We start from the raw sequence: 16,695 nt of genomic DNA, 5'->3' as shown, positions 1-16,695 counted from the left end.
AATAATTGAAGTTGTTGACACCGTCTTCCCAGATATGGAATATATCGTCTATATGACGATATATATTTTGGACCACCTAAACAAGTTTCATGAAAAAATCTCTTTTACCTTTGAACCGATGACTGTCTCACCTTTCTAGAACTGAAGCTTACCAGCTGTTCTGAAAGTATTAAAATCTCAATTAAGCTCTGTTACTTAATCAGGTGAGACAGTCATTGGATTCCAGTTCAAAGGTAAAAGAGATTTTTTCATGAAACTTGTTTAGGTGGTCCAAAAATAAATTGAGGTTGTTGACACCGTCTTCCTAGATGATGAATATATTGTCTATATAATGATAGATATTTTAGACCACCTAAACAAGTTTCATGAATAAATCTCTTTTACCTTTGAACTGGAATCCGATGACTGTCTCACCTTTCTAGATCTGAAGCTTACCAGGTGTTCTGAAAGTACAAAAATCTCAATATTTAGAAAACATATTCATACTGACAGATACCTTCATGCTTCTTCCCATCACTACCTTCAACGAAAATTTGTTATTATTTCACCTTAGCACAACGGGCCAAATCTTTACTAACAGAAGACAGAGAAATTGAAAATGAACTCCTTTTTCTTAAAAAGACTTTTATCAGTAATGGTTTCTCTTCTAATAAGATAAAAAAATTTCTTTGTCTCCGTTACTCAACTGCTTCTGAAGATCCCTCTTCCCCCAGAGCCTTTATTTCTTTGCCTTGCATCAGCTCTCTTTCACCAAAACTAGCTAAAATTCTCAAGACATTTAACTTCAGAACTTGCTTCACTACGCTCCCAAAACTTCGATCCATATTTAGTAAATCTAAAGAGAAACATCTTCCAACACAGTTACCAGGAGTCTATAAGATCTTACGTGATTGTGGAAAGCCATACTACGGCCAAACTGCTAAATCCATCCTTCTTCTGAAGAACACCGTATAGATATTTCCTACAACAGGACTAGAGCCAGCGCTCTCTCTCTCTCTCTCTCTCTCTCTAACCTCATTCTTTTCTCCCTTAACTCAGATGAAGGCCATCAACACATTGTGGACTGTACACAAACTTCTAATATCAATGTGTGCTATGATGAACTTGAAAGAAATATTATCGAATCCAGAGAAATTGCATTAGATTCTTCCCATATCAATAACTCCTCAAGTTTCAATCTTTCTGATGCACACATTGCCTCTGTTCAATACTGGCGCACTCGTGACAGCACGTAGTAAGCTTTTATTTGGAACTCAAGCTCGCATTACTGTTTTCAAAATGTACTACTGTTTTTTTGAACTAGTACTGTTAATGTAATTTTTAAGTCTCTGTTATTTTTTTGTAACTAGTAAACTAGTGGTATCGTTTTAAATAAACCATGTCATCTATTTATCTCTCACTATCAGTCATTTAAAATAATTTATAATATTTTCGACCGGTTCCCGAGTTACTCGATCTCTGACACGAGCAGGCAGGTTTTTTCTCCCAGAAACTCGGGTTTTTCGTCCTGTAAACTCAAGAAAATCGACCGTAGAACCCACATTATTTCAGACATTAAATAGGAATGAATGTTACGGTTAGGGACCACGAGATGGCGACACTTGTTGAGCCGCAACACTTCACTCAGTGCCGCTTACTTAGTGATATCCTTGGCCCAGCTATCTCTGATGGGGTACCATCAGAGATAGCTGGGCCAAGAGATTTTTTCATGGCACTTGTTTAGGGGTCCAAAAATAAATAGAGGTTATTGAAACCGTCTTCCCAGATGAGGAAAATATCATCAATATAGCGGTTCCAGCGGTTCCAGACTTTTGGTTTAAAGTGAAAGGAGTTAATAGGTTTTTCTTCAAATTCGTTGAGAAATATATCCGCAAGAATCGGAGAGAGTGGGCTACCCATAGCCAGACCTGAGTTTTGTAAGTAGATCTTGTTATCATATTTGAAGTATCCTGACTTTATGCAATGGGAGAGAAGAGCGAAGAGTTTTTTTGATAATTTGTTCTTGAGAAGATCGAGGACTTCTTGAGCAGGAACATTTGTAAAGAGGGAAACAATATCAAAACTGGCCATTAAATCTGTTTTTTTAAGTTTGATGTCTTTGATTTTAGAAACAAAAACTGCAGAGTTTTTAATATGTGAAGAAGAAATTCCAGAAAGATTTCTTAGAAAACTCGCTAGAAATTTGGAGAAATTATAAGTGGGAGAGTGTATGCCCTCAACTAAAGGTCTGAGTGGGCAGTTATTTTTGTGAATCTTGGCGAGACCATACAGTCGAGGTATCAAGGGATGAAGTGACCGAAGGGAAAGCCGAATGTTTCTTTGTAACTCTAAGGTGGTTTTTAATAAATTATTAGTTCTATTGTGTAGTTCCATCGTAGGGTCATTAGCAATTTCTGAGTAGGTATCACTATTTAAAAGTTCCAATATTTTATTATGGTAATCAGACTTGTTTAAGATGATAGTTTCATTCCCTTTGTCTGCCGGAATGATGACTATGTTACTATTATCTTTTAAGGACTTGATAGCTTTCCTTTCAGAGTAAGAAATGTTGTCAGGTGGAGGTCTAGCTTTATTTATACAGAAAATTGCTTCCATACGGAGGAGGTTAGCGTCTTTGTTTGGTAATAAAGATGCTGCCTTTTCTATCTTTGTTAAGAGATGTTCTCTCGGGATGGATGTAGGAGCAGTGACAAAGTTTAGCAAGTATTCTTTCTTCTGCCAAAGATAATTGATGGGAAGACTTATTGATGACAACTTTTTTTAGATAGGTAGAATTTAAATAAAATAAAACTCATTAGAAAATATGATTCTCTTAAATATAATCAGGATAGCAAAACTTCTCATTTTGACCATACCTATGTAGTATTAACTCGGTACTTTGATATGTTCATATACTTGTTCTGTTAGTACAATTTTAAATCTCTGTAATTTTTTATATACTTCTTTGAATGTGATACCTGAGGATGTTCATGTAACGAAACTAGTAAAATAGTAGTATCTTTTTTTAAATATATCTTGTCATCTTTTCTCTTGGTAATAGTCATATATATATATATATATATATGTATATAGTATTGCTTCCCGCAGTCACACGTGATTTTGTACACTCCTGGGAATTGTAGATGGTTGTGAGCCTGTTTGTATTTGCTTAAAATCGATCTTAGATACTACGAATTGCTATATATATATACATAGCAATTCGTAGTATTAACTCGGTACTGGGATATGTTCATATTTATATATACTCACTATAACGGAGACTAGAATAACAATTAAATTTATTCAAAACGCAACATGTTTCATCCGATTATCCGACTTTTTCAGGTGTGGGAACATAGAAAGCAAGTAAACACTATAAGAAACATCGTATCACTATAAAACGACTATTATAAAATCAGTTAGCTTTGAACTGTAGCCGCAGTCCGTGTTGAAGTTCTATTGTTAAGTAGCTGCGTGCGTGTGATTTCATGCGTGTGCCAACATCGGATAGCAGAGCTGAAGGAGTCCGGTAGATTATAGCTGAGGTTATTATTTATATGATGAGGGTCCATAACAATTTCCTTAGACTCGACTATGCGTCGCCCCACCTCGTCAAGGCATATATGAAGGTTTCAGGTTGTCCAGTTTATCTCATGTTGACGGCCTTCATCATTTGTGTTTACTGAAAACAGTACATGGCTTGACAGGGCACTTGCTCTAGTTCTTTTGTAGGCAATGTCTCTCTGGTGTTCTTCTAGACGTAGGAGGATGGATTTTTCAGTTTGGCCATAGTATTGCTTCCCGCAGTCACACGTGATTTTATACACTCCTGGGAATTGTAGATGGTTGTGAGCCTGTTTGTATTTGCTTAAAATCGATCTTAGTTTAGGAAGAGTAGAGATAATTTCTTCTAATATATATATATATATATATATATATATATATATATATATATATATATATTCCCATTGGCTAAAGTGGAAATAATACCACATTTTTTTGGAGGATAATGATGGGAGGAAGCATGAAGGTATCTGTCAGTATGAGTAGGCTTTCTTAGCCCACCGAGCCAAATCATTACTTACTGAAGAAACAGAAATTATAAATGAACTCAGTTTTCTTAAAAAAACCTTTATTAACAATGGCTTCTCTCCAAAGAAGATTGACAAATTTCTTTCCCCCAGGCACTCAACTACTGCTGAAGATCCCCCTCCCCCAAGAGCCTTCATCTCCTTTTCTTACATCAGCTCTCTTTCACCAAAACTGGCAAAGATTCTCAAGAAATTTAACTTCAAAACGTGCTACACTACGCTTCCAAAACTTCGTTCATTACTTTGCAAACATAAACAGAAACATCTTCCTACTCAGTTTCAGGAGTCTACAAGATTTTGTGTGATTGCGGAAAGCCTTATTATGGACAGACTGCCAAATCCATCCTTCTACGTTTGGATGAACACCGTAGAGATATCTCCTATAACAGGACTAGAGCTAGCGCTCCCTCTAGCCACGTTCTCTTTTCTGCTAACTCAGACGAAGGCCGCCAGCACATTGTAAACTGGACTCAAACTGCTAATATCCATGTGTGCTACGATGAACTCGAAAGAAAGATTGTTGAATCAAGAGAAATTTCTCTAGATTCCTCTCATATCAACAACAGCCTGAGTTACAATCTCTCGGACGCAAACGTTGCTTCTGTTCAGTACTGGCGCACTCGCGACAGCGCGTAGTATTCGTTTGTATGGAACTCATACTTGCATTTTTTCAAACATGCTACTGTTTTTCACTTGTTCTGTTAATACAATTTTAAGTCTCTGTAATTTTTTATATATTTCTTTGAGTATGATACCTGATGATGTTCTTGTAACGAAACTAGTAAACTAGTAGTATCTTGTTAAATATATCTTGCCATCTTTTCTCTCGGTAATAGTAATTAAACTTATTTTATAATATTCCTACTGAGTAAAAATGAATTCTCCTAATATATATATATATATATATATATATATATATATATATATATATATATATATATATATATATATATATATATATATATTTATTAGAAGAAACTCCTTGATCTCCCAGCATCCACTAGATCTTGATGTGGTGATGTACTGTATGTGCTGCTCAGTTAAATAATCTATGGTCAACTAGATGGCGATACTGTTTAATATTTCAAATATTTTGGCAAGACACATTTCAACATTTCGTAACATCTTTCGAGCTAAATGAAATAATTCATTTAATGAAATAATTAGTTTCCGGTAGGTGGATTTTGTTGTTTACAATTTCTGGCTGTCATTTATCTTCGATGGGCGTGTCTGCTAGTTGGTGTTTATGTTAGTAACGCCGCCAAAATGGTGGATAGGTTAGGTGAGTATGTTCAGGCATTGTCGCTATAAAACTTATGAATGGGACGGATGTTATTTTGCTAAATTTTTGAGTGATCGTTAATACCTGAATGTATCAAGCCAGTTTTGTTTTACAACTACAGTGCCTGACACGATTATGTGTATTTATGAATATAATATAAGTAACAGATTTTGGCAATTGATTAAGCAGTTTATAAGGATACAGTATACATGTATCCGATATATTTGTATTTATAGTGCATGATTATTGGCCCAGTTTAATGTTCTCTTCAGTTATTTTAAACACGGTAATGAAAATTCTTAAATTCCGTTTGGAATAAGACTTCAAAGTTGGTGATAATAGAAACATTTTTGTAGAGTAATCCAAATTACATATAAATGTTACTCAGTTAATTCCTTCACCATTCCATCAGTTCTCTTCCTCTCCACTTCTCTGGCCTGGTTGGCAGAGTGGTCCGCCTACACGCTTCGCAACCAACAGGGCGCGAGTTCGAATCCCGCAGTGGGCATGGATGTTTGTGATTGTCTTACATTGTGTACCTCTATAACCCTTGATATGGTACGGTATGACCTTTGCTGTCTTTGCGCCATTGAAACCATAAATCATCTTTCCACTTTCCCCAATATTTTTCCTTGGCTTGAATCAATCAGAATTCTTGTCATTGAATCATTTGGATTGTTCCAGGAATTCCAAAATGAAAGGAAGGTTTAGGTATAACTAGGAACAGTTTGGGAATCATTTCTTGCACAGTATCCATCTGCACATTACATTTTCCAGTTGTGCTACAACTGGATCATCACTGCCATCTATCAGCTAGCCAGTTGTCACATTGCCAGATGACTAATTTCTGATACAAAGTGAAAATGTATAGGTGAATGTTACACTATACCAAGACAAGCTGCTTTGCAGCATCTTTTCGTGGTCCTTTGTGAAGAAACATTTTTCATATAGATGTATTAATATTCTCAGCTACTTTTAATTCAGAAATGTCTGTGCTTTTGTTTTGATTACTTGGTTTCAGAAGTCAAAATATTTCTGTGTATAAATGAACAAAAGTAAAAAGTGAAATTGGAGTTTGTCCCACATCACAAATTTATAAACATTTTCTAGACATTATTTTGGATGTTTGGTAACATTCATGTGGACTTGATGAAGAACACAAATAAACCGATTTTAGTATTTTGATTTTAATCACAAGCATAGTTAGAAAATGACTCCCCATTTTTCTCAATAATGTTCATAAACCAGTTTCCCCCCTCCCCTCAAAAAAAAAAAAAAAAAAAAAAAAAAAAAAAAAAACCTCATGTGCACACAGTTTTTCATCTCTTTGCAGAAACCTAACATAAATATCACCCTTTTATGAACTCCAGATGTTCCATTTTTCAGTGATACCAAACATAGCAGAATCTTTTAGTATGGCTGTTATTGTTGAAAGTTCTCTGATTTCTGAAAAGGTTATTTATTTATTTTTTCTATTTCATTTATTTAACAGACATGCCAGTATAATGGTATAAGACAGCTACTTCTGATAATTGCGAAATCAGTAAAACCATGTGATCTATATTTCACATGGTTGACATAACCAGTAACCAATGAAAAACATCACAGGAAGTAATTGTTATTTATTGCTTCACATCACATTATGGAGGTATTTGTTTTTGATTCAAATAGTGCTTTGTTAATTTTTTTACATAAAGGTAGTTTTTTCAGTGGGTTCTTGGGGTAATGTTTTTGCACTTGCATTTGCACTTCAGTTTTTTTTTTCAGTAGCATATTGATTTCAATTAGTTTTGGTTAGGTAGTTTTATTTTCGAATGAGGGATGTTATCTTGTTTTTAGTGTCTTTATTTTTTTGAAGTTTCTTTGTGATCTGTGATGATCAAGTATTAAATGTCACATCCAAGGACTCATTGCTGGAGGGCATTACACTCCACACAAGTTACTGTCACTACTGTTCCTTCTCTTCCATCTGAGAAGGTATCTTGTTTGTATCTTATGTGTTTTGGTGTTAGGAACTGAACTTTGGGTGTTTAACATGAACATGCTGCTGTTGGTATTTTTCATAGTTATTGATGATAGCTTTGTTTTTTAAGGTGACAATATGTTGGTTTCACTGACTTTGAAAGGTCATGTTAGCTTTTTGAGGGCTGTAAGCTAGAGGTGTTTGGGAGTATGCTAGTTTGTTGTACTTACATTTCTAGTATTGGTCTTTTTTTTTTTTTCCCCTGCAAAGATGTGATATGTTGGTTTTACTGACTCTTAAATGTCCGATTAGCTTTTCAGGGCTGCAAATTCATAGTGTTTGGTAGTATTGTATAGTGTTTTTTGCTTCTTAGTATTGATCTGGCTGTTTCTGAAGCAGATATGTTTATTTTGCTGATATTAAAAAGATCAGGCCAGATGTGTTAAGTTCTTGGCACATTGTTTGTAGTTGTTTTTTTATTACATGTAGTTTTGTGTTTATTTTGATAAGATTAGTGTTTTTTGTGTGTTGTGTTTTTATTTTATGTTTACAATTTGCTTTTTAACTTTTTGCAATAAATTGTTTATGTGTGCAAATAATAGTTCACAATGCTCGTTATGGTTTTGATAACTGCATAATTCCATATTGTTGAATTGCATTCTCTAAATTTTTGTGATTTCTCGCACTTGTCAGCATTGTTACTGTTGGTGATTTTGTGATGGTTTTGGTGATTTTTAACTTCTCAGTGTTTATTTGTCTTCTTGCTATTGTGTTAGGATTCCATTGGGTGTTGATGTTGTTACTGGTATTTCTTCACTGTGGGATTTTCCTTGTTATTTCTGCTATGTTTCCACTCTGGATTCTTCAGATATATTTAACTTGTCTTAGCACAAAACTTATCTTGAAATGTTTGCTGCATTAGTTGTTGCTTCATTTTGTAATTTGTATATAATGTTATGGATGATATTTGGGATTTATGTTGTGCTTATAATTTCTGCCTGTTTTGTTAATTTTCTCATACTATTTATATTGTTATTTTTTTTTCCTTTCTGTTTTGAAGCTTGATATTTATCTGCATCGCATTTTATCTTCATAGGATAGTGTCGTGTGATTGGAAATGCATCTATTGACATCAGATGCCATATTTTCTTGATTTCTCTGTTATTGTAGAACAGAAGCTATTGTACACTTGTATCTTAATGCTCCATACTGCATCAAAATTTCTAAATTTGTGAATTATTTTCAGTAAATGGGCAGCACTGTTAATGCATACTGAAACAGGTGCATGTTTTCTCCTCTGCAAAATAAAAATTAAAAAAAATTCATTAGTTATTATGAGTAGTATAGAATTGAGGTGTAGCACAATAAGTGTGCAAGAGTATTTTATAAAAGTGGTGTTTAAACTGTAGAAATTGTTTATTAAAATACCTTCAATACACGTGAGCATAGACAGGTCTTTCATAGATTGAACCAATTTAGCAGCATGGATTATTTTGAGGATTGTTTGTTGTCAGAAGCATAGTTGATATGCCTGGATAAATTATTGGCCTGGGGTCCATGTCCATTTTGGGTGGCAATGGCATTAATTCCATGAAATACCCAAATTCATATTTATACATGCATCTAAAATCAGAAAGTGTTCAAGGTCAGTTGAGGGGAAAACCACAGCATCAACAGGGGAAAACTTCATCTCACAGCCACAGTTTGAGACTAATTCACTCAGTGTTTTGGGTGCATGTGAGTGGGTGGGGTGGTGGGGGGAGAGGATGAGAATGAAAGTAGTTGGTGTCTGATTATTTATGGAATGGGTAACCACTAAGGCTTGAGGCCAGTGCATTGTGTCTGTAAATTGTGTTCTGGCTAGTTGGCTTCTTTCATCAGATGAAAAACCCAAGTTTCTAGGAGGAAAAACAAATGAATACTAGGTGAACCATATACTGCCTAATCATCACTGTGGCCAAAACTGTGTGTACCACATACTTCACCACCGGTGGATAGGATGGTTTGTGTATATTCATTTCACTTCTTTTTTATGCTTGCTTTTTTATTTTTATAATTTTTTTATTTAATTTTTTTTTTCATATTAATATTTAGCAATGCAAATTAAATAATCATGTTTAAATTATAAATACAATGATTATATAGTCACTGTAGTACTTGTAATTTACTGTGCTCCATTCATAAACTAATTTTGTCTTAAAAATTTACATAAATTCACCAATTCTATAACTATTGATGAGGCTATTCCACATATTTCTTTACCCAAACACAAAAAATCAACTTTTATATACGAGTAGTTTCCAAAAAAGTAAGATAACATATTTTTTTCTAAATAATGGTAAAAGAGAATGAGATAAATCGACCAACCTTTGCCAGCAAAGGTTGATTGATTGGTAGAGCCTTTGCTACTAATAGGCTCGCAAAAAGTTAAGCAAGTTTGAGCACGGTTAGTGGTTAGAAGGGATCAGTCGTTCGATGCTGTTGGCACACTCTCCCACATGAATCTTTGGACTCCCTGGAGGTGTCACATAATGATAATAATCATAATAATACGTGGACAGATAGACCCATTAATAACGTCAAAAAGGTCACCATTGCAGTGTGGCACTACTGTTCCCTCACATCTAATTCCAGTTGCAGCATGGCGGCTACTGTACAAGTGTGGTCCAAAACAGTTGTCCGTGAAGTTATTCATTCTTTGCAAGCAAAAAGGGCTTCACCAAGTGACAACCAGTTCACCATGAATGTGTATGGCGAAAAGGTGATGTCAAAGAAGCAGATGTGTTTTTGGTGTAATGAATTTAAAGTGGGCTGTGGTGACATTGGGCAGATAGGCCTTCATTGAGCAAGACAGAAGACAACATTTTGCATATTAAGGGCATCGTTCTTGAAGACGGCAAGTGAAACTGCATGGAATTGCACAAGTGGTCAACTTGAGTAAGTCTACTGTTCATGAAATTATTCACATCCTGGCTTTCAAAACCTATGCTCCCGCTGGGTGGCCCTACAATTGTCAGAGGAGCCCAAGACAACATGCATGGGGATGTGTCTGGAGAATCTGTTGTGATACAGTGACAAAGCCAAGGATTTTCTCACTCGCCTAGTTACAGGAGATAAAACATGGGGTCATCACTTTACCACGAGAGCAAACAAGATTCCATGATCTGGAAACATTCACAATCTCCAGTTATCTGAAAAGTTATGGTGTCACAATGTTCTGGGATTGCAAAGCCATACTTTTGGCTGACTTTGCTGAAGGGAGAAACAATCAGTGCTGAGTTATATATTTAGTTTAATCCTTTATCCAAGTGTAAGCAAACCAAGTTTGCACCTGAGGTATCTTCAGGACTGGGGCAACTCCTGGCAAACGTGGACTGACTTCACATCACTTGCCTTAGTATAACCATAAGTACATCTCCTTGTGGACAACATGCATAATGCTATGCATTATGGGAAGAGTCACTACCCAGACTGGTTTCAACCTTTATTGAGGTCTCTTCAGTGGGAGTCAGACCCAGAGGTGATACCAAGGTTGAAGCAATTAAGAAATCATATTTCCATATATGAGTTAGCAAATGGTGTCACGCCTTATTATTAAATTACTCTGGATTAGAGAAAGATGTTGGAATTTTTTATTTTTTATTCTTTTTTTTTCCCACTTGGTTAAACTATAAATTATATATTTAGTTTAATCCTTTATCCAAGTGTAAGCAAACAAAGTTTGCGCCTGAAGTATCTTCAGGACTGGGGCAACTCCTGGCAAAGGTGGACTGACTTCACATCACTTGCCTTTGTATCCCATAATGCAAAGCACATCTCCTTGGATCTTGGAGAAATTAGTTAGGGATCATATACAACATTGGGTAGATGTGGGTAATGTTATCTGTAAGAGTCAACGTGGATTTGTGAAGGGGCGCTCTTGTTTTAGTAATATGCTAGCCTTTTATAATATAGTTACAAGAACAGTAGATGAGGGAAAGGCATATACTGCCATTTTCTTGGATTTAGCGAAGGCATTTGACAGGATGTCATATGATAAGCTTATATTTAAGTTGCAGCACATTGGTTTGGATGTCAGGTTGGTCAACTGGATTCAGGATTGGCTGTCTGATAGGTATCAGAGAGTTGTGTATGGTGAGGCAGTTTCAAGGAGGCACAGGGTTACAGGTGGGGGTCTCACAGGGCTCAGTACTGGGACCTATATTGTTTAATGTTTATATCAATGACATTGTCAGTGGATTGCAGGGGGATATTCAGTTGTTTGTGAATGATGTGAAGCTGGGAAGGGTTATTAGTAATAGTGCAGATGTGGTAGTCCTACAAGAGAATTTGAATAAGCCAGACAGATGGACAAATGAATAGGGGTGTCGGTTTAATGCAGCATAATGTAAGGTTTGGGACACATCGATGGGATGCTGCATCCTCTATTGGAGGAGCTATACTGGAGGAAGTAGGGAGAGACAAGAGATCTGAGGTTGATGATTTCTGAAAACCTGAAATTCAGGGTACATATTGCAAAGGTGGTGAAACAATCACAGAGGATTGCTGCAATAATGAGAGGGATTCCGACCTGCAGAAATAAGAGTTATCATTCCGTTGTATAAGACCCTGATCAGACCACACTTAGACATTGTTGTTCTCAGATTTCGTCCCCAGGATTTGAAGAGGATAAATTAACCGTGGAAAGGGTATAAAGGCGGATAACAAAGATGGTTTCAGGACTGTACAATGTTAGTTATGAGGATTGGCTGAGGGAATGTGGGCTGCAGAGTTTGGTGGATAGAAGGAGAGGTGACATGATTGAGACTTTTAAATTGGTGAGAGGTGGTTACAGGATTGACACTAGGGAGTTCTTTCGCTTGGTTTAACAGTGGGAATTAGTGATGATAAGGGGTCATCCCTGGAATTTATGAAAGGAAACTGTGAGCAAGAGGGTGAGGAGTGGTTTCTTTGCATGGAGGGTGGTTGAACCATGGAATGCATTGCCTGATAGAGTGGTGAGAGCGAGAACGGTCCGTGAGTTTAATGAGTGGTATGATAGACTTTGTGTTTCCTAGGAGGGACCTCCCATGATAAGTCTTGATAGACTTTGTGTTTCCTAGGAAGGACTTCCTGCGATGAGTCTTTTGACTCCTCGGAGGCCTAAATAATAATAATTATTTGCAGTGCATATGATGTAAAGTCAACAACCTCTGTTTTCAAGTAGCCTGGTTGTGAAAATACTTAATGTGCAAACTCTGTTTGCTTACTTGGACAAAGGATTAAACAAAAATATAATTTACATCATACCCTTTCTCTAAGTGTTATCTTACATTTCAAGAGACATTATGAAAATTATGTCTCCATTTAGATAATTACTCACCCAAAAGAGATGTCAGTGAAATTAACAAAAGATAGCACACGCTTGAAGTCTCCCCTTTATTTTCATACACTTCATTAACATAATTTCCCTCTTTTTCAGTACATTTCTCCATCCTAACAAGTTTTTAAAGCTGTTGTAATAAGCTTGCCATTAGTTTTGGAATCACTTATGTGTGTCTCCTGTTCATTTTGAATAATAAATGAAACTCTTTAAGAAATAGTCCAATGGAGCCAAGTCTGGGTTGCATGGAGAATGTTCCTCCACTTAATATCAATATCTTGGACTCAGCTCCATCAGACTTCTGATTATTTCCTGAATTGAAGATACATCTCAAGGGTGTTAACTTTGAAAATGACAAGCAGTGAAAATTTGTAAAAAAAATGATTTTGGAAACCATCTAAAAAGGTTTACTATAATGGCTTTCAAACACTTTATAATATGCCATGGAGAACATATATTAAAAGCAAGGTTGTTATGCTAATTAGAACAAATGGGGATGAATATGACACAAGTTAAGTGGATAAGATAGTTGCTGGACAGATATCAAAAAGTGGTACATGGAAGGGCACAATCAAGACGAAAACAGCATTGAACCTAGTGGTGTGCCACAAAGTTCAGTGCCGGGAAAATTGCTGTTTAATTTGTACAAAAATTATATAGGAAATAACCTGAAAGGCAATTTTAAGTTGTTTGCTGATGAGGCGAAATTAGGTACAGTAATATTTTACCAAGACAATATGGAGAGCTGGCAGGACGATTTAAATAAGCTGTCAGTATGGGCAAAAGTTAATGGGTGTCAGTTTAATATCGAGAAATGTAAAGTTATGAATTTAGGGTAAATGGATTACAAGCCATCTATCACATTGGAACTGTACTCCAGGAAACAGATGAAGCTAGAGATTTTAGGGAGGTGGTGGAGTTAAAGTTTATAGGACATGTTGCTGAGGTTGCTGAGGAAGCTGATAAGATGACTGTTGAAGAACACACTAACAAGTAGAGATAAGGAAGTTGTTATTCCTCTTTATAATGCCTTGATATGTCCGCATCTGGATTACTATTCTAGTAGCAAGGCTTATACGTTGGTCAGACATAACTGGTAATTAGTTTACGGAATTAACAACGCATATAAAGTATATTAATTAAAGATAACTTTAATGAATAACTTCTATATTTCGGCAATGTCACATTGCCATCTTCAGGAACATAAAGATATGGTATGTGCACGTAGGCACTAACACAAAGCAAATGAGGAGGAAAGCAATAACCTAATATTGTTCCTAAAGTCCTAATGGTGCCATGGTGCCCTCTTGCGAGCTAATTTGGTAGTCTTGGCAGTTGGACTGGAGTTCTCATAATGTAAGTCTCCCAAATTTGGGGTAGTTTCATGCACCCAAATTTGTTGAGGTTAGGAACGTTTTTTAGAGCTGCTGAAGATTCTTTGAATAATCTTTATTATTTAAACTTGCTGCGATGAATTATTTTTGTTTTCCTCCAACGAATTTTATGGTGGGTATCTAAGGCATGGTCTGCCAGCCCAGAGCGGCTGTACTGGTGAAACCGGATGTAGTCTTGGTGTTCTGAAATCGTGATATTTGTTGTTCTGCCTGTTTGGCCAAAGTAGGACAATTTGCAGCTGCAAGGGACCTGGTATACACCAGGTAGGTCTAGGGGAAGTGGTTGGTCTTTGATAGAGCGGATAAGGGATGCCAACTTTTTATATGGTCTGTAACAGGAAGTAAGGTCATATTTTTTGAGGATATTGGTTATTTTCTCAGAGGTGCCCTGGATGTAGGGGATGGTGATAGACTTGGTGTAATCTTTATTGTGGAGGGGGGAGAGGGGTTGTGGTTTACTGGTTTTAGTATTTTTTGGATTTTTTTGGGGTTATAGCCATTGGCTAAGAAAGTGTTGAGGATGTGGTTTAGTTCAGTAGTTAGGGCCTTGTCATCTGAGCAGATTAATTTTGCCCTGTTATATAGTGTTTTTATAACCCCATATTGTTGTGAGGGGGGGGTGGGACTGCTAATTCCGTAAACTAATTACCAGTTATATCTGGATTACTGTGCTCAGATCTGGTCTCCTGGATATCTTGGGGATGAGGAAGTGGTGGGGAAGATTCAGGGGTGAGTGGCCTATGGAATGTTCCCTATGAGGATAGATTTGTCATGTAGATTGCAGAAGTTGGATGATAGGAGAAGAAGAGGGGATATGATAGAAACATTTAAATTACTTAAATGATTTTATATGACTGCGATGGGGGAAATGTTTCAGCACTTGACTAGAGGGAGCCGAACAAGAGTAGAACACCATCCTTCGAAATTGAATGATGGTGTGGTTAGTAGGAGTGTGAGGACTAGCTTTTTTGCTTGGTGAGTTGTGAATGAATGGAATAGGTTGCCAGAGTCAGTTATGACTGCTTTGTCTGTTAATGGGTTGAAGGAGAGGCATGATGGATTATGTGGCTAGATTGGGTCTCCCGCAATGAGTCTTTGGGCTCCATGGAGGTGCTCGTGTAATAATAATATAGAGAGATACTATGAACTGTCTTTTTTTTTTTTTTTTTTTTTTTTTTAAATTTTTTTATTTCATTGATATTGCTTTTGGGTGGGGGTTAAAAATTATTAAACAAAGGATTAAACAAAAATAAAATTTCTTGTCAAATATGATTTACTTCATACTGATCCTCAGTGAAAATTTTATCCTGCTTATTTTATCTGGAAACCTTGAAGTCTAGACTGATTTTAAAAGTTTGCAAGGCTGTAGGCAGTGATATTTCTTTTGTTGTCATTTGCATATGATGATCTATGTGCATATCTGACCATCTTGTTGTTATTTTGTGTTTGGGACACATTTTGGACTACTTTTATGCCCCAAACATGTGGGAAGCGTATGTGGTCTTATGTGCTCCAAATTTAATGGTCTTTAATGGGCAACATTGTGGTATGAATGTTCCCCATTAAAGTCATGTCTATTCATTGTTTTAGTAGTATAGCAATAAAGCAGTTTTGGAGATAAATGTCTTCTTATTGAAATGCATAATTTTAAATTCATAAAAGTTTTGTGATTATTTGAAGTGTCCTCCCTTATTTCAGTAATGTTTTTAGAAAATGTTAAATGAAATGGAAGTGTATATTTCTGTTTCAGTTTTGTTATTTATTTATTATTATTATTTCCTTTTCAGTTAATAGTGAAGCAAATGCCCGAAGAATTGCTTCTGTTGAAAATGGTTTTGGTGCTTCTGGTGAGGTATGTTGTGTTAATAAATAAAAAATTTGTTTTTATTTCCAAAAGGAAAATATCTTTTTTGTCGCCATGTTTTTCTGACATCAGGTATGAATGGTTCCACAAACCCATATTGGCATTATTTCTTGCTTTTTTCCAGGAAATTTTTTTCTAGAGATATATAGCAGATCAAGGTATGAGGTGCTACCCAATAGTTGGGGAATTGGAAGCACAGGCAAAACCAGTTGTAGTACAGCCTTTCATCCTGTTATATGGATACCCTTTGTGAATCAGTATACCAACAGCTGACAAGCTGAGAGACTGCATTCTTCGGTCATGTGCATTTTTGTAATGTTGTGTTTTAGTGATTCAATGATGTTCTTCAACTGGCTGATTTTAAGGAGCAAAAAATCTGCATGAAATTTTGCTTCAACCTCAAAAAACTTAAGGAAGCATTTGGTGATTAAGCTACGAGCCAAAGAAAAACTTTTTTGTGATTGGGCAAACATCTGATGATGAAGAGCATTCTGGATGACTATTGGCAAGCACAACACTGGTAAACATCACAAAAGTATCCATGAAACTATCCATGAATATTAGGAGATCATATGACTGTTGTATGAGACGGTTCAGTGCATTTTGTCAGACATTTTGAACATGAGATACATTACTGCAAATTTTGTGCTGTTTCCTGGCTTCCAAAAACACTACAGTCATTCCCCATCCCTGCCGTATTCATCTGATCTTATTCTCCATGCAATTTTTTTCCTGTTCCCAAGATGAAATGGTGTCATTT

General features: G+C 36.1%; 1 protein-coding gene across 1 annotated transcript in view; it reads left to right on the top strand.

The window, feature by feature from the left end:
* Positions 1 to 5,227: 5,227 nt before the first annotated feature.
* rush (pleckstrin homology and FYVE domain containing family member rush hour) overlaps positions 5,228 to 16,695 on the top strand; it is a 226,074-nt gene continuing 214,606 nt past the window's right edge. The window contains exons 1-2 of the mRNA XM_090409993.1: positions 5,228 to 5,352; positions 15,859 to 15,923. Of these exons, the coding sequence (XP_090266119.1) occupies positions 5,337 to 5,352; positions 15,859 to 15,923 (81 nt within the window). The 5' untranslated portion in view covers positions 5,228 to 5,336. The remainder of the gene's footprint in view (positions 5,353 to 15,858; positions 15,924 to 16,695) is intronic.

Source organism: Typopeltis vanoorti, chromosome 20 (assembly GCF_054136105.1).
Source record: "Typopeltis vanoorti isolate ZY-2024b chromosome 20, IOZ_Tvanoo_1.0, whole genome shotgun sequence".
In the NCBI taxonomy this organism is placed as follows: domain Eukaryota; kingdom Metazoa; phylum Arthropoda; class Arachnida; order Uropygi; family Thelyphonidae; genus Typopeltis; species Typopeltis vanoorti.
Note: the sequence above shows the minus strand (reverse complement) of the source record. Positions and strands in the feature narration are given on the sequence as shown.